The 23,065-nt window shown below is 53.1% G+C and overlaps 1 protein-coding gene across 2 annotated transcripts in view; it reads right to left on the bottom strand.

Moving 5' to 3' along the window:
* LOC137312342 (tripartite motif-containing protein 2-like) overlaps nucleotides 1-23,065 on the bottom strand; it is a 116,756-nt gene that overhangs the window by 45,371 nt on the left and 48,320 nt on the right. For both annotated transcript variants that reach the window (XM_067978914.1, XM_067978915.1), the window contains exon 8: nucleotides 13,338-13,408. In XM_067978914.1, coding sequence (XP_067835015.1) covers nucleotides 13,338-13,408 — 71 coding nt within the window. The remainder of the gene's footprint in view (nucleotides 1-13,337; nucleotides 13,409-23,065) is intronic.

Raw genomic sequence — 23,065 nt, 5'->3', positions numbered from 1 at the left:
GACTCTCCTTTTACACCGCGCTCACCTCTCGGACTCTCCTTTTACACTGCGCTCACCTCTCGGACTCTCCTTTTACACCGCGCTCACCTCTCGGACTCTCCTTTTACACCGCGCTCACCTCTCGGACTCTCCTTTTACACCGCGCTCACCTCTCGGACTCTCCTTTTACACTATGCTCACCTCTCGGACTCTCCTTTTACACCGCGCTCACCTCTCGGACTCTCCTTTTACACCGCGCTCACCTCTCGGACTCTCCTTTTACACCGTGCTCACCTCTCGGACTCTCCTTTTACTCTGTGCTCACCTCTCGGACTCTCCTTTTACACCGAGCTCACCTCTCGGACTCTCCTTTTACACCGTGCTCACCTCTCGGACTCTCCTTTTACTCTGTGCTCACCTCTCGGACTCTCCTTTTACACCGAGCTCAGCTCTCGGACTCTCCTTTTACACCGTGCTCACCTCTCGGACTCTCCTTTTACACCGCGCTCACCTCTCGGACTCTCCTTTTACACCGCGCTCACCTCTCGGACTCTCCTTTTACACTGTGCTCACCTCTCGGACTCTCCTTTTACACCGCGCTCACCTCTCGGACTCTCCTTTTACACCGCGCTCACCTCTCGGACTCTCCTTTTACACCGCGCTCACCTCTCGGACTCTCCTTTTACACTGTGCTCACCTCTCGGACTCTCCTTTTACACTGTGCTCACCTCTCGGACTCTCCTTTTACACTGAGCTCACCTCTCGGACTCTCCTTTTACACTGCGCTCACCTCTCGGACTCTCCTTTTACACCGTGCTCACCTCTCGGACTCTCCTTTTACTCTGTGCTCACCTCTCGGACTCTCCTTTTACACCGTGCTCACCTCTCGGACTCTCCTTTTACTCTGTGCTCACCTCTCGGACTCTCCTTTTACACCGAGCTCACCTCTCGGACTCTCCTTTTACACCGTGCTCACCTCTCGGACTCTCCTTTTACTCTGTGCTCACCTCTCGGACTCTCCTTTTGCACCGAGCTCACCTCTCGGACTCTCCTTTTACACCGTGCTCACCTCTCGGACTCTCCTTTTACACCGTGCTCACCTCTCGGACTCTCCTTTTACTCTGTGCTCACCTCTCGGACTCTCCTTTTACTCTGTGCTCACCTCTCGGACTCTCCTTTTACTCTGCGCTCACCTCTCGGACTCTCCTCCCGCTCTCGGACTCTCCTTTTACACCGCGCTCACCTCTCGGACTCTCCTTTTACACTGAGCTCACCTCTCGGACTCTCCTTTTACTCTGTGCTCACCTCTCGGACTCTCCTTTTACACCGCGCTCACCTCTCGGACTCTCCTTTTACACCGCGCTCACCTCTCGGACTCTCCTTTTACACTGTGCTCACCTCTCGGACTCTCCTCCCGCTCTCGGACTCTCCTTTTACACCGCGCTCACCTCTCGGACTCTCCTTTTACACTGCGCTCACCTCTCGGACTCTCCTTTTACTCTGCGCTCACCTCTCGGACTCTCCTTTTACACTGCGCTCACCTCTCGGACTCTCCTTTTACTCTGCGCTCACCTCTCGGACTCTCCTTTTACCCCGCGCTCACCTCTCGGACTCTCCTTTTACACTGTGCTCACCTCTCGGACTCTCCTTTTACACCGCGCTCACCTCTCGGACTCTCCTTTTACACCGCGCTCACCTCTCGGACTCTCCTTTTACACTGAGCTCACCTCTCGGACTCTCCTTTTACACCGCGCTCACGTCTCGGACTCTCCTTTTACACCGCGCTCACCTCTCGGACTCTCCTTTTACACCGCGCTCACCTCTCGGACTCTCCTTTTACACCGGGCTCACCTCTCGGACTCTCCTTTTACACCGCGCTCACCTCTCGGACTCTCCTTTTACACCACGCTCACCTCTCGGACTCTCCTTTTACACTGTGCTCACCTCTCGGACTCTCCTTTTTCACAGAGCTCACCTCTCGGACTCTCCTTTTACACCGCGCTCACCTCTCGGACTCTCCTTTTACACCGTGCTCACCTCTCGGACTCTCCTTTTACACCGTGCTCACCTCTCGGACTCTCCTTTTACACCGTGCTCACCTCTCGGACTCTCCTTTTACACTGAGCTCACCTCTCGGACTCTCCTTTTACACAGAGCTCACCTCTCGGACTCTCCTTTTACACCACGCTCACCTCTCGGACTCTCCTTTTACACCACGCTCACCTCTCGGACTCTCCTTTTACACTGTGCTCACCTCTCGGACTCTCCTTTTACACCGTGCTCACCTCTCGGACTCTCCTTTTACACCGTGCTCACCTCTCGGACTCTCCTTTTACAACGCGCTCACCTCTCGGACTCTCCTTTTACACTGCGCTCACCTCTCGGACTCTCCTTTTACACTGTGCTCACCTCTCGGACTCTCCTTTTACACAGAGCTCACCTCTCGGACTCTCCTTTTACACTGTGCTCACCTCTCGGACTCTCCTTTTACACTGCGCTCACCTCTCGGACTCCTTTTTACACTGTGCTCACCTCTCGGACTCTCCTTTTACACTGTGCTCACCTCTCAGACTCTCCTTTTACACTGCGCTCACCTCTCGGACTCTCCTTTTAAACTGTGCTCACCTCTCGGACTCTCCTTTTACACCGCGCTCACCTCTCGGACTCTCGTTTTACACTGCGCTCACCTCTCGGACTCTCCTTTTACACTGTGCTCACCTCTCGGACTCTCCTTTTACACCGCGCTCACCTCTCGGACTCTCCTTTTACACTGTGCTCACCTCTCGGACTCTCGTTTTACACTGCGCTCACCTCTCGGACTCTCCTTTTACACTGTGCTCACCTCTCGGACTCTCCTTTTACACCGCGCTCACCTCTCGGACTCTCCTTTTACACCGTGCTCACCTCTCGGACTCTCCTTTTACACCGAGCTCACCTCTCGGACTCTCCTTTTACACCGCGCTCACCTCTCGGACTCTCCTTTTACACCGCGCTCACCTCTCGGACTCTCCTTTTACACCGGGCTCACCTCTCGGACTCTCCTTTTCCACGGAGCTCACCTCTCGGACTCTCCTTTTACACCGCGCTCACCTCTCGGACTCTCCTTTTACACCGGGCTCACCTCTCGGACTCTCCTTTTACACTGCGCTCACCTCTCGGACTCTCCTTTTACACCGGGCTCACCTCTCGGACTCTCCTTTTACACCGTGCTCACCTCTCGGACTCTCCTTTTACACCGTGCTCACCTCTCGGACTCTCCTTTTACACCGTGCTCACCTCTCGGACTCTCCTTTTACACCGTGCTCACCTCTCGGACTCTCCTTTTACACTGAGCTCACCTCTCGGACTCTCCTTTTACACTGTGCTCAGCTCTCGGACTCTCCTTTTACACTGCGCTCACCTCTCGGACTCTCCTTTTACACTGCGCTCACCTCTCGGACTCTCCTTTTACACCGCGCTCACCTCTCGGACTCTCCTTTTACACCGTGCTCACCTCTCGGACTCTCCTTTTACACCGCGCTCACCTCTCGGACTCTCCTTTTACACCGCGCTCACCTCTCGGACTCTCCTTTTACACCGCGCTCACCTCTCGGACTCTCCTTTTACACTGTGCTCACCTCTCGGACTCTCCTTTTACACTGAGCTCACCTTTCGGACTCTCCTTTTACACTGCGCTCACCTCTCGGACTCTCCTTTTACACCGTGCTCACCTCTCGGACTCTCCTTTTACTCTGTGCTCACCTCTCGGACTCTCCTTTTACACCGTGCTCACCTCTCGGACTCTCCTTTTACTCTGTGCTCACCTCTCGGACTCTCCTTTTACACCGAGCTCACCTCTCGGACTCTCCTTTTACACCGTGCTCACCTCTCGGACTCTCCTTTTACTCTGTGCTCACCTCTCGGACTCTCCTTTTACACCGAGCTCAGCTCTCGGACTCTCCTTTTACACCGTGCTCACCTCTCGGACTCTCCTTTTACACCGCGCTCACCTCTCGGACTCTCCTTTTACACCGCGCTCACCTCTCGGACTCTCCTTTTACACTGTGCTCACCTCTCGGACTCTCCTTTTACACCGCGCTCACCTCTCGGACTCTCCTTTTACACCGCGCTCACCTCTCGGACTCTCCTTTTACACCGCGCTCACCTCTCGGACTCTCCTTTTACACTGTGCTCACCTCTCGGACTCTCCTTTTACACTGTGCTCACCTCTCGGACTCTCCTTTTACACTGAGCTCACCTCTCGGACTCTCCTTTTACACTGCGCTCACCTCTCGGACTCTCCTTTTACACCGTGCTCACCTCTCGGACTCTCCTTTTACTCTGTGCTCACCTCTCGGACTCTCCTTTTACACCGTGCTCACCTCTCGGACTCTCCTTTTACTCTGTGCTCACCTCTCGGACTCTCCTTTTACACCGAGCTCACCTCTCGGACTCTCCTTTTACACCGTGCTCACCTCTCGGACTCTCCTTTTACTCTGTGCTCACCTCTCGGACTCTCCTTTTACACCGAGCTCACCTCTCGGACTCTCCTTTTACACCGTGCTCACCTCTCGGACTCTCCTTTTACACCGTGCTCACCTCTCGGACTCTCCTTTTACTCTGTGCTCACCTCTCGGACTCTCCTTTTACTCTGTGCTCACCTCTCGGACTCTCCTTTTACTCTGCGCTCACCTCTCGGACTCTCCTCCCGCTCTCGGACTCTCCTTTTACACCGCGCTCACCTCTCGGACTCTCCTTTTACACTGAGCTCACCTCTCGGACTCTCCTTTTACTCTGTGCTCACCTCTCGGACTCTCCTTTTACACCGCGCTCACCTCTCGGACTCTCCTTTTACACCGCGCTCACCTCTCGGACTCTCCTTTTACACTGTGCTCACCTCTCGGACTCTCCTCCCGCTCTCGGACTCTCCTTTTACACCGCGCTCACCTCTCGGACTCTCCTTTTACACTGCGCTCACCTCTCGGACTCTCCTTTTACTCTGCGCTCACCTCTCGGACTCTCCTTTTACACTGCGCTCACCTCTCGGACTCTCCTTTTACTCTGCGCTCACCTCTCGGACTCTCCTTTTACCCCGCGCTCACCTCTCGGACTCTCCTTTTACACTGTGCTCACCTCTCGGACTCTCCTTTTACACCGCGCTCACCTCTCGGACTCTCCTTTTACACCGCGCTCACCTCTCGGACTCTCCTTTTACACTGAGCTCACCTCTCGGACTCTCATTTTACACCGCGCTCACGTCTCGGACTCTCCTTTTACACCGCGCTCACCTCTCGGACTCTCCTTTTACACTGCGCTCACCTCTCGGACTCTCCTTTTACACCGGGCTCACCTCTCGGACTCTCCTTTTACACCGCGCTCACCTCTCGGACTCTCCTTTTACACCGGGCTCACCTCTCGGACTCTCCTTTTACACCGCGCTCACCTCTCGGACTCTCCTTTTACACTGTGCTCACCTCTCGGACTCTCCTTTTACACCGCGCTCACCTCTCGGACTCTCCTTTTACACCGCGCTCACCTCTCGGACTCTCCTTTTACACTGAGCTCACCTCTCGGACTCTCCTTTTACACAGTGCTCACCTCTCGGACTCTCCTTTTACACCGCGCTCACCTCTCGGACTCTCCTTTTACACCGCGCTCACCTCTCGGACTCTCCTTTTACACCGTGCTCACCGCTCGGACTCTCCTTTTACACCGCGCTCACCTCTCGGACTCTCCTTTTACACCGCGCTCACCTCTCGGACTCTCCTTTTACACCGCGCTCACCTCTCGGACTCTCCTTTTACACCGCGCTCACCTCTCGGACTCTCCTTTTACACCGCGCTCACCTCTCGGACTCTCCTTTTACACTGTGCTCACCTCTCGGACTCTCCTTTTACACTGTGCTCACCTCTCGGACTCTCCTTTTACAACGTGCTCACGTCTCGGACTCTCCTTTTACACAGAGCTCACCTCTCGGACTCTCCTTTTACACCGCGCTCACCTCTCGGACTCTCCTTTTACACTGCGCTCACCTCTCGGACTCTCCTTTTACACCGCGCTCACCTCTCGGACTCTCCTTTTACACCGCGCTCACCTCTCGGACTCTCCTTTTACACCGCGCTCACCTCTCGGACTCTCCTTTTACACTATGCTCACCTCTCGGACTCTCCTTTTACACCGCGCTCACCTCTCGGACTCTCCTTTTACACCGCGCTCACCTCTCGGACTCTCCTTTTACACCGCGCTCACCTCTCGGACTCTCCTTTTACACCGCGCTCACCTCTCGGACTCTCCTTTTACACCGCGCTCACCTCTCGGACTCTCCTTTTACACCGCGCTCACCTCTCGGACTCTCCTTTTACACCGCGCTCACCTCTCGGACTCTCCTTTTACACCGAGCTCACCTCTCGGACTCTCCTTTTACACTGCGCTCACCTCTCGGACTCTCCTTTTACACTGCGCTCACCTCTCGGACTCTCCTTTTACACTGCGCTCACCTCTCGGACTCTCCTTTTACACCGCGCTCACCTCTCGGACTCTCCTTTTACACTGCGCTCACCTCTCGGACTCTCCTTTTACACTGAGCTCACCTCTCGGACTCTCCTTTTACACTGCGCTCACCTCTCGGACTCTCCTTTTACACTGTGCTCACCTCTCGGACTCTCCTTTTACACTGCGCTCACCTCTCGGACTCTCCTTTTACCCCGTGCTCACCTCTCGGACTCTCCTTTTACACCGTGCTCACCTCTCGGACTCTCCTTTTACACCGCGCTCACCTCTCGGACTCTCCTTTTACACCGAGCTCACCTCTCGGACTCTCCTTTTACACCGCGCTCACCTCTCGGACTCTCCTTTTACATCGCGCTCACCTCTCGGACTCTCCTTTTACACTGCGCTCACCTCTCGGACTCTCCTTTTACACCGCGCTCACCTCTCGGACTCGCCTTTTACACCGTGCTCACCTCTCGGACTCTCCTTTTACACCGCGCTCACCTCTCGGACTCTCCTTTTACACCGCGCTCACCTCTCGGACTCTCCTTTTACACCGCGCTCACCTCTCGGACTCTCCTTTTACACTGAGCTCACCTCTCGGACTCTCCTTTTACACTGAGCTCACCTCTCGGACTCTCCTTTTACACTGCGCTCACCTCTCGGACTCTCCTTTTACACTGTGCTCACCTCTCGGACTCTCCTTTTACACCGTGCTCACCTCTCGGACTCTCCTTTTACTCTGCGCTCACCTCTCGGGCTCTCCTTTTACACCGCGCTCACCTCTCGGACTCTCCTTTTACACTGCGCTCACCTCTCGGACTCTCCTTTTGCACCGTGCTCACCTCTCGGACTCTCCTTTTACACCGCGCTCACCTCTCGGACTCTCCTTTTACACCGTGCTCACCTCTCGGACTCTCCTTTTACACTGAGCTCACCTCTCGGACTCTCCTTTTACGCTGAGCTCACCTCTCGGACTCTCCTTTTACACCGCGCTCACCTCTCGGACTCTCCTTTTACACTGTGCTCACCTCTCGGACTCTCCTTTTACACTGTGCTCACCTCTCGGACTCTCCTTTTACACCGCGCTCACCTCTCGGACTCTCCTTTTACACTGCGCTCACCTCTCGGACTCTCCTTTTACACGGAGCTCACCTCTCGGACTCTCCTTTTACACTGTGCTCACCTCTCGGACTCTCCTTTTACACCGAGCTCACCTCTCGGACTCTCCTTTTACACCGCGCTCACCTCTCGGACTCTCCTTTTACACTGCGCTCACCTCTCGGACTCTCCTTTTACACTGAGCTCACCTCTCGGACTCTCCTTTTACTCTGTGCTCACCTCTCGGACTCTCCTTTTACACCGCGCTCACCTCTCGGACTCTCCTTTTGCACAGAGCTCACCTCTCGGACTCTCCTTTTACACCGCGCTCACCTCTCGGACTCTCCTTTTACACCGGGCTCACCTCTCGGACTCTCCTTTTACACTGAGCTCACCTCTCTGACTCTCCTTTTACACTGAGCTCACCTCTCGGACTCTCCTTTTACACCGCGCTCACCTCTCGGACTCTCCTTTTACACCGCGCTCACCTCTCGGACTCTCCTTTTACACCGCGCTCACCTCTCGGACTCTCCTTTTACACCGCGCTCACCCCTCGGACTCCCCTTTTACACCGCGCTCACCTCTCGGACTCTCCTTTTACACTGAGCTCACCTCTCGGACTCTCCTTTTACACCGCGCTCACCTCTCGGACTCTCCTTTTACACCGCGCTCACCTCTCGGACTCTCCTTTTACACTGCGCTCACCTCTCGGACTCTCCTTTTACACTGCACTCACCTCTCGGACTCTCCTTTTACACCGTGCTCACCTCTCGGACTCTCCTTTTACTCTGTGCTCACCTCTCGGACTCTCCTTTTACACCGCGCTCACCTCTCGGACTCTCCTTTTACACCGAGCTCACCTCTCGGACTCTCCTTTTACACTGCGCTCACCTCTCGGACTCTCCTTTTACACTGCGCTCACCTCTCGGACTCTCCTTTTACTCTGTGCTCACCTCTCGGACTCTCCTTTTACACTGCGCTCACCTCTCGGACTCTCCTTTTACTCTGTGCTCACCTCTCGGACTCTCCTTTTACACTGCGCTCACCTCTCGGACTCTCCTTTTACACTGCGCTCACCTCTCGGACTCTCCTTTTACACTATGCTCACCTCTCGGACTCTCCTTTTACACCGCGCTCACCTCTCGGACTCTCCTTTTACACTGCGCTCACCTCTCGGACTCTCCTTTTACACCGCGCTCACCTCTCGAACTCTCCTTTTACACTGTGCTCACCTCTCGGACTCTCCTTTTACACTGCGCTCACCTCTCGGACTCTCCTTTTACACCGCGCTCACCTCTCGGACTCTCCTTTTACACCGCGCTCACCTCTCGGACTCTCCTTTTACACTGCGCTCACCTCTCGGACTCTCCTTTTACACTGCGCTCACCTCTCGGACTCTCCTTTTACACTGCGCTCACCTCTCGGACTCTCCTTTTGCACTATGCTCACCTCTCGGACTCTCCTTTTACACTGCGCTCACCTCTCGGACTCTCCTTTTACACCGCGCTCACCTCTCGGGATCGCATTTTACACTGTGCTCACCTCTCGGACTCTCCTTTTACACCGCGCTCACCTCTCGGACTCTCCTTTTACACTGAGCTCACCTCTCGGACTCTCCTTTTACACTGCGCTCACCTCTCGGACTCTCCTTTTACACCATGCTCACCTCTCGGACTCTCCTTTTACTCTGCGCTCACCTCTCGGACTCTCCTTTTACACCGCGCTCACCTCTCGGACTCTCCTTTTACACCGCGCTCACCTCTCGGACTCTCCTTTTACACCGCGCTCACCTCTCGGACTCTCCTTTTACACCGTGCTCACCTCTCGGACTCTCCTTTTACACCGCGCTCACCTCTCGGACTCTCCTTTTACACCGCGCTCACCTCTCGGACTCTCCTTTTACACCGCGCTCACCTCTCGGACTCTCCTTTTACACTGCGCTCACCTCTCGGACTCTCCTTTTACACTGTGCTCACCTCTCGGACTCTCCTTTTACACTTCGCTCACCTCTCGGACTCTCCTTTTACACTGCGCTCACCTCTCGGACTCTCCTTTTACACTGTGCTCACCTCTCGGACTCTCCTTTTACACCGTGCTCACCTCTCGGACTCTCCTTTTACACCGCGCTCACCTCTCGGACTCTCCTTTTACACTGCGCTCACCTCTCGGACTCTCCTTTTACACTGCGCTCACCTCTCGGACTCTCCTTTTACACTGCGCTCACCTCTCGGACTCTCCTTTTACACTGTGCTCACCTCTCGGACTCTCCTTTTACACCGCGCTCACCTCTCGGACTCTCCTTTTACACCGTGCTCACCTCTCGGACTCTCCTTTTCCACTGTGCTCACCTCTCGGACTCTCCTTTTACACTGCGCTCACCTCTCGGACTCTCCTTTTACACTGCGCTCACCTCTCGGACTCTCCTTTTACACTGCGCTCACCTCTCGGACTCTCCTTTTACACCGCGCTCACCTCTCGGACTCTCCTTTTACACTGCGCTCACCTCTCGGACTCTCCTTTTGCACTATGCTCACCTCTCGGACTCTCCTTTTACACTGCGCTCACCTCTCGGACTCTCCTTTTACACCGCGCTCACCTCTCGGGATCGCATTTTACACTGAGCTCACCTCTCGGACTCTCCTTTTACACTGCGCTCACCTCTCGGACTCTCCTTTTACACCATGCTCACCTCTCGGACTCTCCTTTTACTCTGCGCTCACCTCTCGGACTCTCCTTTTACACCGCGCTCACCTCTCGGACTCTCCTTTTACACCGCGCTCACCTCTCGGACTCTCCTTTTACACCGCGCTCACCTCTCGGACTCTCCTTTTACACCGTGCTCACCTCTCGGACTCTCCTTTTACACCGCGCTCACCTCTCGGACTCTCCTTTTACACCGCGCTCACCTCTCGGACTCTCCTTTTACACCGCGCTCACCTCTCGGACTCTCCTTTTACACTGCGCTCACCTCTCGGACTCTCCTTTTACACTGTGCTCACCTCTCGGACTCTCCTTTTACACTTCGCTCACCTCTCGGACTCTCCTTTTACACTGCGCTCACCTCTCGGACTCTCCTTTTACACTGTGCTCACCTCTCGGACTCTCCTTTTACACCGTGCTCACCTCTCGGACTCTCCTTTTACACCGCGCTCACCTCTCGGACTCTCCTTTTACACTGCGCTCACCTCTCGGACTCTCCTTTTACACTGCGCTCACCTCTCGGACTCTCCTTTTACACTGCGCTCACCTCTCGGACTCTCCTTTTACACTGTGCTCACCTCTCGGACTCTCCTTTTACACCGCGCTCACCTCTCGGACTCTCCTTTTACACCGTGCTCACCTCTCGGACTCTCCTTTTCCACTGTGCTCACCTCTCGGACTCTCATTTTACACTGCGCTCACCTCTCGGACTCTCCTTTTACACTGCGCTCACCTCTCGGACTCTCCTTTTACACTGCGCTCACCTCTCGGACTCTCCTTTTACACCGCGCTCACCTCTCGGACTCTCCTTTTACACTGCGCTCACCTCTCGGACTCTCCTTTTACACTGCGCTCACCTCTCGGACTCTCCTTTTACACTGTGCTCACCTCTCGGACTCTCCTTTTACACCGCGCTCACCTCTCGGACTCTCCTTTTACACTGCGCTCACCTCTCGGACTCTCCTTTTACTCTGCGCTCACCTCTCGGACTCTCCTTTTACACTGCGCTCACCTCTCGGACTCTCCTTTTACTCTGCGCTCACCTCTCGGACTCTCCTTTTACACTGCGCTCACCTCTCGGACTCTCCTTTTACACCGTGCTCACCTCTCGGACTCTCCTTTTACACTGTGCTCACCTCTCGGACTCTCCTTTTACACCGTGCTCACCTCTCGGACTCTCCTTTTACACCGCGCTCACCTCTCGGACTCTCCTTTTACACCGTGCTCACCTCTCGGGCTCTCCTTTTACACCGTGCTCACCTCTCGGACTCTCCTTTTACACTGCGCTCACCTCTCGGACTCTCCTTTTACACCGTGCTCACCTCTCGGACTCTCCTTTTACACTGCGCTCACCTCTCGGACTCTCCTTTTACACTGTGCTCACCTCTCGGACTCTCCTTTTACACCGTGCTCACCTCTCGGACTCTCCTTTTACACTGCGCTCACCTCTCGGACTCTCCTTTTACACTGAGCTCACCTCTCGGACTCTCCTTTTACACCGTGCTCACCTCTCGGGCTCTCCTTTTACACCGTGCTCACCTCTCGGACTCTCCTTTTACACTGCGCTCACCTCTCGGACTCTCCTTTTACACCGTGCTCACCTCTCGGACTCTCCTTTTACACTGCGCTCACCTCTCGGACTCTCCTTTTACACTGTGCTCACCTCTCGGACTCTCCTTTTACACCGTGCTCACCTCTCGGACTCTCCTTTTACACTGCGCTCACCTCTCGGACTCTCCTTTTACACCGCGCTCACCTCTCGGACTCTCCTTTTACACCGCGCTCACCTCTCGGACTCTCCTTTTACACCGCGCTCACCTCTCGGACTCTCCTTTTACACCGCGCTCACCTCTCGGACTCTCCTTTTACACTGAGCTCACCTCTCGGACTCTCCTTTTACACTGGGCTCACCTCTCGGACTCTCCTTTTACACTGAGCTCACCTCTCGGACTCTCCTTTTACACTGAGCTCACCTCTCGGACTCTCCTTTTACACTGTGCTCACCTCTCTGACTCTCCTTTTACACTGCGCTCACCTCTCGGACTCTCCTTTTACACTGAGCTCATCTCTCGGACTCTCCTTTTACACTGAGCTCACCTCTCGGACTCTCCTTTTACACTGTGCTCACCTCTCCGACTCTCCTTTTACACTGAGCTCATCTCTCGGACTCTCCTTTTACACTGAGCTCATCTCTCGGACTCTCCTTTTACACTGAGCTCACCTCTCGGACTCTCCTTTTACACTGAGCTCACCTCTCGGTCTCTCCTTTTACACTGAGCTCACCTCTCGGACTCTCCTTTTACACCGTGCTCACCTCTCTGACTCTCCTTTTACACTGCGCTCACCTCTCGGTCTCTCCTTTTACACTGAGCTCACCTCTCGGTCTCTCCTTTTACACTGAGCTCATCTCTCGGACTCTCCTTTTACACTGAGCTCATCTCTCGGACTCTCCTTTTACACTGTGCTCACCTCTCTGACTCTCCTTTTACACTGCGCTCACCTCTCGGTCTCTCCTTTTACACTGAGCTCATCTCTCGGACTCTCCTTTTACACTGAGCTCATCTCTCGGACTCTCCTTTTACACTGAGCTCACCTCTCGGACTCTCCTTTTACACTGTGCTCACCTCTCGGACTCTCCTTTTACACTGTGCTCACCTCTCGGACTCTCCTTTTACACAGAGCTCACCTCTCGGACTCTCCTTTTACACTGCGCTCACCTCTCGGACTCTCCTTTTACACAATGCTCACCTCTCGGACTCTCCTTTTACACTGTGCTCACCTCTCGGACTCTCCTTTTACACCGCGCTCACCTCTCGGACTCTCCTTTTACACTGAGCTCACCTCTCGGACTCACCACAATCACAGACGCAAATCTATCAATGAGCCAATCCAGAGCTGAGGACAGGTCATACCTGGGGATCGAGAACCTGAACCTCCACAGGCCTGGGACACGCCCTGGCCCTTTCCTGCGCAGTTTGTGGGGCTCAGTCCCACCCCGGGCCTCTGCCCAATTCCGACAGAGAGTAGCAGGAAGCAGCCGTGCCGCCCTGTGAAAGGAGGAGACCGAACAATGAGTGAGTCGGACTCACCTTCACCGAGTGATTGTGGAAATCAGTCACCAGAATCTCATTCTTATTGTTGACAGCAACAAAGTGGGGTCCTGGAACAGAAGGAGAAATATCAGCAGAATCTCTCACCTCACATCCCCTCCAACCACCTGACCCCACGACCCTCCGACCCGCTGACCCTTCGACCATCCCCCTGCTCTCCAACCCTCCGACCCCTCGACCCCTCAACCCTTCGACCATCCCCCTGCTCTCTAACCCTCCGACCCCTCAACCATCCCCCTGCTCTCCAACCCTCCGACCCCTCAACCATCCCCCTGCTCTCTAACCCTCCGACCCCTCAACCATCCCCCTGCCCTCTAACCCTCCGACCCCTCAACCATCCCCCTGCTCTCCAACCCTCCGACCCCTCAACCATCCCCCTGCCCTCTAACCCTCCGACCCCTCGACCCCTCAACCCTTCGACTATCCCCCTGCCCTCTAACCCTCCGACCCCTCGACCCGCTGACCCTTCGACCATCCCCCTGCCCTCTAACCCTCCGACCCTTCAACCATCCCTCTGCCCTCCAACCCTCCGACCCCTCGACCCTCTGACCCTTCAACCATCCCCTTGCCCTCTAACCCTCCGACCCCTCGACCCTCTGACCCTTCAACCATCCCCCTGCCCTCTAACCCTCCGACCCCTCGACCCTCCCACCGCTTCCTTCCATCATCTTCACGACTCATTGTATCATCTCCGACTCCGACCATTCCCACATCCTTGAACTCTAGAACTCCTCCCCATCCTCCCCCCTCCCCGTCCTCACTCCTCCCTCCTTCCTACCCGCCTCACTCCTCTCCCTCCCTCCTCCCAACCGTTACTCCTCCCCATCCTCCCTCCTCCCCATCCTCACTCCTCCCTCCCTCCTACCTGCCTCACTCCTCTCCCTCCCTCGCTCCTCCCAACCGTTACTCCTCCCCATCCTCACTCCTCCCCTCCCTCACTCCACCCTTGCTCCTCCCCTCTCCCTCCTCATGTTACTGACTCCTCACTCCCGTCTCACTCTTCCCGCACACCTTCTCCCTGACTTCTTCCTCCACTCCCGCGTTCCTTCCTTCCCTCACACCTTCGTTCCTAGAATCAGAGAAACTCATAGCACTGAAAGCCATTCGGCCCATCGTGTCCATGCCGACCAAAAATGAGCGACCCAGCCAGATCCCACTTTCCAGCACTTGGTCCGTAGCCCTGTGGGTTTCGGCTCTTCAGGTGCACATCCAGGTACTTTTTAAATGAGTTGAGGGTTTCTGCCTCTCCCACCCTCTCAGGCAGTGAGTTCCAGACCCCCACCACCCTCTGGGTGAAAACATTCTCCTCAGCTCCCCTCTAATCCTTCTACCAATCACTTTAAATCTATGCCCCCTGGTTATTGACCCCTCCGCTAAGGGAAATAGGTCCTCCCTATCCACTCTATCGAGGCCCCTCATGATTTTATTCACCTCAATTAAATCTCCCCTCAGCCTCCTCTGTTCCAAAGAAAACAACCCCAGCCTATCCAATCTTTCCTCATAGCTAAAATTCTCCAGTCCTGGCAACATCCTCGTAAATCTCCTCTGTACCCTCTCCAGTGCAATCACATCCTTCCTGTAATGTGACCAGAACTGTACACAGTACTCAAGCTGTGGCCTAACCAGTGTTTTATAAAGTTCCAGTATAACCTCCCTGCTTTTATATTCTGTGCCTCGGCTAATAAAGGAAAGTATCCCGTATGCCTTCTTAACCACCTTATCTACCTGTCCTGCTACCTTCAGGGATCTGTGGACATGAACTCCAAGGTCTCTCACTTCCTCTACACCTCTCAGTATCCCCCCATTTATTGTGTATTCCCTTGCCTTGTTTGCTCTCCCCAAATGCATTACCTCACACTTCTCTGGATTGAATTCCATTTGCCACTTTTCTGCCCACCTGACCAGTCCATTGATATCTTCCTGCAGTCCACAGCTTTCCTCCTCACTATCAACCACATGGCAATTTTTGTATCATCTGCAAACCTCGAATCAAGCCTCCCACATTAGAGTCCAAATCATTAATATATACCACAAAAAGCATGGGACCTAGTACCGAGCCCTGTGGAACCCCACTGGAAACAGCCTTCCATTCACAAAAACACCCATCGACCATTACCCTTTGCTTCCTGCCACTGAGCCAATTTTGGATCCAACTTGCCACTTTCCCTTGGATCCCATGGGCTTGTACTTTTGTGACCAGTCTGCGATGTGGGACCTTGTCAAAAGCCTTGCTAAAATCCATGTAGATTACATCAAACGCACTACCCTCATCGACCCTCCTTCTAACCTCCTCAACAAATTCAATCAAGTTAGTCAGACACAACTTTTTTTTATTCGTTCATGGGATGTGGGCGTCGCTGGCGAGGCTGGCATTTATTGCCCATCCCTAATTGCCCTTGAGAAGGTGGTGGTGAGCCGCCTTCTTGAACTGCTGCAGTCCATGTGGTGAAGGTTCTCCCACAGTGCTGTTAATTGTAAACAATTTTACAACACCAAGTTATAGTCCAGCAATTTTATTTTAAATTCACAAGCTTTCGGAGACTTCCTCCTTCCTCAGGTAAATGTTTCAGGAGCTCCTTGAAGCCTACGCATTTATACATATAGAACAATACATGGTGTTTACAGACTGCCCCTGCAACTGCCCGTTGCCAAGGCAATCACCGTGTTCAGACAGAGAGGTGTCACCTGCAGAACCCCCGAATACACATTCAACAAAAAAACAAACAGGGAAAAAAAACAGAGAAAAAAAACAGAGAGAGGCAGAAACATCCGGAAGGCAGAGAGAGCCAGCAAATGACCCATTATATTAAAAACAGATAACATTTGTTCGCTGGTGGGGTAACGTGTAGCGTGACATGAACCCAAGATCCCGGTTGAGGCCGTCCTCATGGGTGCGGAACTTGGCAATCAATTTCTGCTCGACGATTTTGCGTTGTCGTGTGTCTCGAAGGCCGCCTTGGAGTACGCTTACCCGAAGGTCGGTGGATGAATGTCCATGACTGCTGAAGTGTTCCCCGACTGGGAGGGAACCCTCCTGTTTGGCGATTGTTGCGCGGTGTCCGTTCATCCGTTGTCGCAGTGTCTGCACGGTCTCGCCAATGTACCATGCTTTGGGGCATCCTTTCCTGCAACGTATGAGGTAGTCAACGTTGGCCGAGTCACAGGAGTATGAACCATGCACCTGGTGGGTGGTGTCCTCTCGTGTGATGGTGGTATCTGTGTCGATGATCTGGCATGTCTTGCAGAGGTTACCGTGGCAGGGTTGTGTGGCGTCGTGGACGCTGTTCTCTTGAAAGCTGGGTAATTTGCTGCGAACGATGGTCTGTTTGAGGTTGGGTGGCTGTTTAAAGGCGAGTAGTGGAGGTGTGGGGATGGCCATAGCGAGGTGTTTGTCCTCATTGATGACATGTTGAAGGCTGCGGAGAACATGGCGTAGTTTCTCCGCTCCGGGGAAGTACTGGACGACAAAGGGTACTCTGTTGGTTGCGTCCCGTGTTAGTCTCCTGAGGAGGTCTATGCGATTTTTTGCTGTGGCCCGTCGGAACTGTCGATCGATGAGTCGAGCGTCATATCCCGTTCTTACTAGGGCGTCTTTCAGCGTCTGTAGGTGTCCATCGCGTTCCTCCTCGTCTGAGCAGACCCTGTGTATTCGCAGGGCCTGTCCATAGGGGATGGCCTCTTTGACGTGGTTAGGGTGGAAGCTGGAAAAGTGGAGCATCATGAGGTTGTCCGTGGGCTTGCGGTAGAGTGAGGTGCTGAGGTGCCCGTCTTTGATGGAGATTCGTGTGTCCAAGAAAGAAACTGATTCTGAGGAGTAGTCCATGGTGAGCTTGATGGTGGGATGGAACTTGTTGATGTTATCGTGTAGTCTCTTTAGTGATTCCTTGCCGTGGGTCCATAGAAAGAAAATGTCGTCGATGTATCTGGTGTATAGCGTTGGTTGGAGGTCCTGTGCAGTGAAGAAGTCCTGCTCGAACTTGTGCATGAAAATGTTGGTGTATTGGGGTGCGAATTTGGTCCCCATGGCTGTTCCGTGTGTTTGGGTAAAGAACTGGTTATCGAAGGTGAAGACATTGTGATCCAGGATGAAGCGGATGAGTTGTAGGATGGCGTCTGGAGATTGGCTGTTGTTGGTGTTGAGTATTGATGCTGTCGCAGCGATGCCGTCATCGTGGGGGATACTGGTGTATAGTGCCGAGACGTCCATCGTGGTGAGAAGTGTTCCTGGTTCAACTGGTCCGTGGGTACTGAGTTTTTGTGGGAAGTTTTTGCCCCAAAGCATGGTACATTGGCGAGACCATGCAGACGCTGCGACAACGGATGAACGGACACCGCGCAACAATCGCCAAACAGGAGGGTTCCCTCCCAGTCGGGGAACACTTCAGCAGTCATGGACATTCATCCACCGACCTTCGGGTAAGCGTACTCCAAGGCGGCCTTCGAGACACACGACAACGCAAAATCGTCGAGCAGAAATTGATTGCCAAGTTCCGCACCCATGAGGACGGCCTCAACCGGGATCTTGGGTTCATGTCACGCTACACGTTACCCCACCAGCGAACAAATGTTATCTGTTTTTAATATAATGGGTCATTTGCTGGCTCTCTCTGCCTTCCGGATGTTTCTGCCTCTCTCTTTTTTTTCTCTGTTTTTTTTCCCTGTTTGTTTTTTTGTTGAATGTGTATTCGGGGGTTCTGCAGGTGACACCTCTCTGTCTGAACACGGTGATTGCCTTGGCAACGGGCAGTTGCGGGGCAGTCTGTAAACACCATGTATTGTACTATATGTATAAATGCGTAGGCTTCAAGGAGCTCCTGAAACATTTACCTGAGGAAGGAGGAAGTCTCCGAAAGCTTGTGAATTTAAAATAAAATTGCTGGACTATAACTTGGTGTTGTAAAATTGTTTACAATTGTCAACCCCAGTCCATCACCGGCATCTCCACACAGTGCTGTTAGGAAGGGAGTTCCAGGATTTTGACCCAGCGACGATGAAGGAACGGCGATATATTTCCAAGTCGGGATGGTGTGTGACTTGGAGGGGAACGTGCAGGTGGTGTTGTTCCCATGCGCCTGCTGCTCTTGTCCTTCTAGGTGGTAGAGGTCGTGGGTTTGGGAGGTGCTGTCGAAGAAGCCTTGGCGAGTTGCTGCAGTGCATCCTGTGGATGGTACACACTGCAGCCACAGTGCGCCGGTGGTGAAGGGAGTGAATGTTTAGGGTGGTGGATGGGGTGCCAATCAAGCGGGCTACTTTATCCTGGATGGTGTCGAGCTTCTTGAGTGTTGTTGGAGCTGCACTCATCCAGGCAAGTGGAGAGTATTCCATCACACTCCTGACTTGTGCCTTGTAGATGGTGGAAAGGCTTTTTGGAATCAGGAGGTGAGTCACTCGCTGCAGAATACCCAGCCTCTGACCTGCTCTTGTAACCACAGTATTTATATGGCTGGTCCAGTTAAGTTTCTGGTCAATGGTGACCCCAGGATGTTGATGGTGGAGGATTCGGCGATGGTAATGCCGTTGAATGTCATGGGGAGGTGGTTAGACTCTCTCTTGTTGGAGATGGTCATTGCCTGGCACTTGTCTGGCGCGAATGTTACTTGCCACTTATCAGCCCAAGCCTGGATGTTGTCCAGGTCTTGCTGCAAGTGGGCTCGGACTGCTTCATTATCTGAGGGGTTGCGAATGGAACTGAACACTGTGCGATCATCAGCGAACATCCCCATTTCTGACCTTATGATGGAGGGAAGGTCATTGATGAAGCAGCTGAAGATGGTTGGGCCGAGGACACTGCCCTGACGAACTCCTGCAGCAATGTCCTGGAGCTGAGATGATTGGCCTCCAACAACCACTACCATCTTCCTTTGTGCTAGGTATGACTCCAGCCACTGGAGAGTTTTCCCCCTGATTCCCATTGACTTCAATTTTACTAGGGCTCCTTGGTGCCACACTCGGTCAAATGCTGCCTTGATGTCAAGGGCAGTCACTCTCACCTCACCTCTGGAATTCAGCTCTTTTGTCCATGTTTGGACCAAGGCTGTAATGAGGTCTGGAGCCGAGTGGTCCTGGCGGAACCCAAACTGAGCATCAGTGAGCAGGTTATTGGTGAGTAAGTGCCGCTTGATAGCACTGTCGACGACACCTTCCATCACTTTGCTGATGATTGAGAGTATTCTGATGGGGTGGTAATTGGCTGGATTGGATTTGTCCTGCTTTTTGTGGACAGGACATATCTGGGCAATTTTCCACATTGTCGGGTAGATGCCAGTGTTGTAGCTGTACTGGAACAGCTTGGCTAGAGGCGCAGCTAGTTCTGGAGCTAGTTCCCTTTACAAATCCATGCTGACTGTCCTTGGTTACTTTCTAAGTGACGGTTCATCCTGTCCCTCAGAATTGATTCCAATAATTTGCCCACCACCGAGGTTAGACTGACTGGCCTGTAATGACTCGGTCGATCTCATTCTCCCTTTTTATGAAAGGGAAATCGTGTTTGCCAAGTTTTTTGAGGATGTAACTAGCAGGGTCGATAAGGGGGAACCAGTGGATGTCGTATATTTGGATTTTCAAAAGGCATTCGATAAGGTGCCACATAAAAGGTTGTTACACAAGATAAGGGCTCATGGGGTCGGGGGTAATATATTATCATGGATAGAGGATTGGTTAAAGGACAGAAAACAGAGAGTAGGGATAAACGGGTCATTCTCAGGTTGTCAGGCTGTAACTAGTGGGGTGCCGCAAGGATCAGTGCTTGGGCCTCAGCTATTTACAATCTATATTAATGACTTAGATGAAGGGACCGAGTGTAATGTATCCAAGTTTGCTGATGATACAAAGCTAGGTGGGAAAGTAAGCTGTGAGGAGGACACAAAGAGTCTGCAAAGGGATATAGACAGGTTAAGTGAGTGGGCAAGAAGGTGACAGATGGAGTATAATGTGGGGGAATGTGAGGTTATTCACTTTGGTAGGAAGAATAGAAAAACAGAATATTTTTTAAATGGTGAGAAACTATTAAATGTTGGTGTTCAGAGGGATTTGGATGTCCTGGTACAAGAAACACAGAAAGTTAACATGCAGGTACAGCAAGCAATTAGGAAAGGAAATGGAATGCTGGCCTTTATCGCAAGGGGGGTTGGAGTACAAGAGTAAGGAAGTCTTATTACAATTGTACAGGGCTTTGGTGAGACCTCACCTGGAGTACTGTGTACAGTTTTGGTCTCCTTATCTAAGGAAGGATATACTTGCCTTAGAGGCGGTGCAATGAAGGTTCACTAGATTAATTCCTGGGACGAGAGGGTTGTCCTTTGAGGAGAGGTTGAGTAGAATGGGCCTATACGGGTACGGTAGCATAGTGGTTATGTTACTGGGCTAGTAATCCAGAGGCCTGGACTAAAATCCAGAGTCATGAGTTCAAATCCAGCCACGGCAGCTGGCAAATTTAAATTCAATTAATTAATTAAATTCAATTAATTAAATAAAAATCTGGAATTAAAATACTAGTATCAGTGATGATGGCCATGAAACTACCGGATTGTCGTAAAAACCCATCTGGTTCACTAATGTCCTTTAGGGAAGGAAACCTGCCGTCCTTACCCAGTCTGGCCCACATGTGACTCCAGACCCACAGCAATATGGTTGATTCTTAATTGCCCTCTGAAATGGCCTAGCAAGCCACTCAGTTGTAAAATCTCGCTACGAAAAGTCATAATAAGAATAAAACCGGACGGACCACCCGGCATCGGACCACGAGGCACCGGACACGACAACGGCAAAACACCAAGCCCAGTCGACCCTGCAAGGTCCTCCTCACTAACATCTGGGGACTTGTGCCAAAATTGGGAGAGCTGTCCCACAGACTAGTCAAGCAACAGCCTGACATAGCCATACTCACAGAATCATATCTTTCAGCCTACGTCCCAGACTCTTCCATCACCATCCCTGGGTATGTCCTGTCCCACCGGCAGGACAGACCCACCAGAGGTGGCGGTACAGTGATATACAGTCAGGAGGGAGTGGCCCTGGGAGTCCTCAACATTGACTCTGGACCCCATGAAATCTCATGGCATCAGGTCAAACATGGGCAAGGAAACCTCCTGCTGATTACCACCTACCGTCCTCCCTCAGCTGATGAATCAGTCCTCCTCCATGTTGAGCACCACTTGGAGGAAACACTGAGGGTAGCAAGGGCACAAAATGTACTCTGGGTGGGGGACTTCAATGTCCATCACCAAGAGTGGCTTGGTAGCACCACTACTGACCGAGCCGGCCAAGTCCTGAAGGACATAGCTGCTAGACTGGGCCTGCGGCAGGTGGTGAGCGAACCAACACGAGGGAAAAACTTACTTGACCTCGTCCTCACCAATCTACCTGTCGCAAATGCATCTGTCCATGACAGTATTGGTAGGAGTGACCACCGCACAGTCCTCGTGGAGATGAAATCCCGTCTTCGCACTGAGGACACCATCCAACGTGTTGTGTGGCACTACCACCGTGCTAAATGGGACAGATTCAGAACAGATCTAGCAGCTCAAAACTGGGCATCCATGAGGTGCTGTGGGCCATCAGCAGCAGCAGAATTGTATTCCAGCACAATCTGTAACCTCATGGCCCGGCATATTCCTCACTCTACCATTACCAACAAGCCAGGGGATCAACCCTGGTTCAATGAGGAGTGTAGAAGAGCATGCCAGGAGCAGCACCAGGCGTACCTAAAAATGAGGTGCCAACCTGGTGAAGCTACAACTCAGGACTACATGCATGCTAAACAGTGGAAGCAACATGCTATAGACAGAGCTAAGCGATTCCACAACCAACGGATCAGATCAAAGCTCTGCAGTCCTGCCACATCCAGTCGTGAATGGTGGTGGACAATTAAACAACTAACGGGAGGAGGAGGCTCTGCAAACATCCCCATCCTCAATGATGGCGGAGTCCAGCACGTGAGTGCAAAAGACAAGGCTGAAGCGTTTGCAACCATCTTCAGCCAGAAGTGCCGAGTGGATGATCCATCTCGGCCTCCTCCCGATATCCCCACCATCACAGAAGCCAGTCTTCGGCCAATTCGATTCACTCCACGTGATATCAAGAAACGGCTGAGTGCACTGGATACAACAAAGGCTATGGGCCCCGACAACATCCCAGCTGTAGTGCTGAAGTCTTGTGCTCCAGAACTAGCTGCGCCTCTAGCCAAGCTGTTCCAGTACAGCTACAACACTGGCATCTACCCGACAATGTGGAAAACTGCCCAGGTATGTCCTGTCCACAAAAAGCAGGACAAATCCAATCCGGCCAATTACCGCCCCATCAGTCTACTCTCAATCATCAGCAAAGTGATGGAAGGTGTCGTCGACAGTGCTATCAAGCGGCACTTACTCACCAATAACCTGCTCACCGATGCTCAGTTTGGGTTCCGCCAGGACCACTCGGCTCCAGACCTCATTACAGCCTTGGTCCAAACATGGACAAAAGAGCTGAATTCCAGAGGTGAGGTGAGAGTGACTGCCCTTGACATCAAGGCAGCATTTGACCGAGTGTGGCACCAAGGAGCCCTAGTAAAATTGAAGTCAATGGGAATCAGGGGGAAAACTCTCCAGTGGCTGGAGTCATACCTAGCACAAAGGAAGATGGTAGTGGTTGTTGGAGGCCAAGCATCTCAGCCCCAGGGCATTGCTGCAGGAGTTCCTCAGGGCAGTGTCCTAGGCCCAACCATCTTC

Source organism: Heptranchias perlo, unplaced genomic scaffold (genome assembly GCF_035084215.1).
Source record: "Heptranchias perlo isolate sHepPer1 unplaced genomic scaffold, sHepPer1.hap1 HAP1_SCAFFOLD_422, whole genome shotgun sequence".
NCBI classification, from domain to species: domain Eukaryota; kingdom Metazoa; phylum Chordata; class Chondrichthyes; order Hexanchiformes; family Hexanchidae; genus Heptranchias; species Heptranchias perlo.
This window is presented reverse-complemented; position numbering and strand designations above follow the sequence as displayed.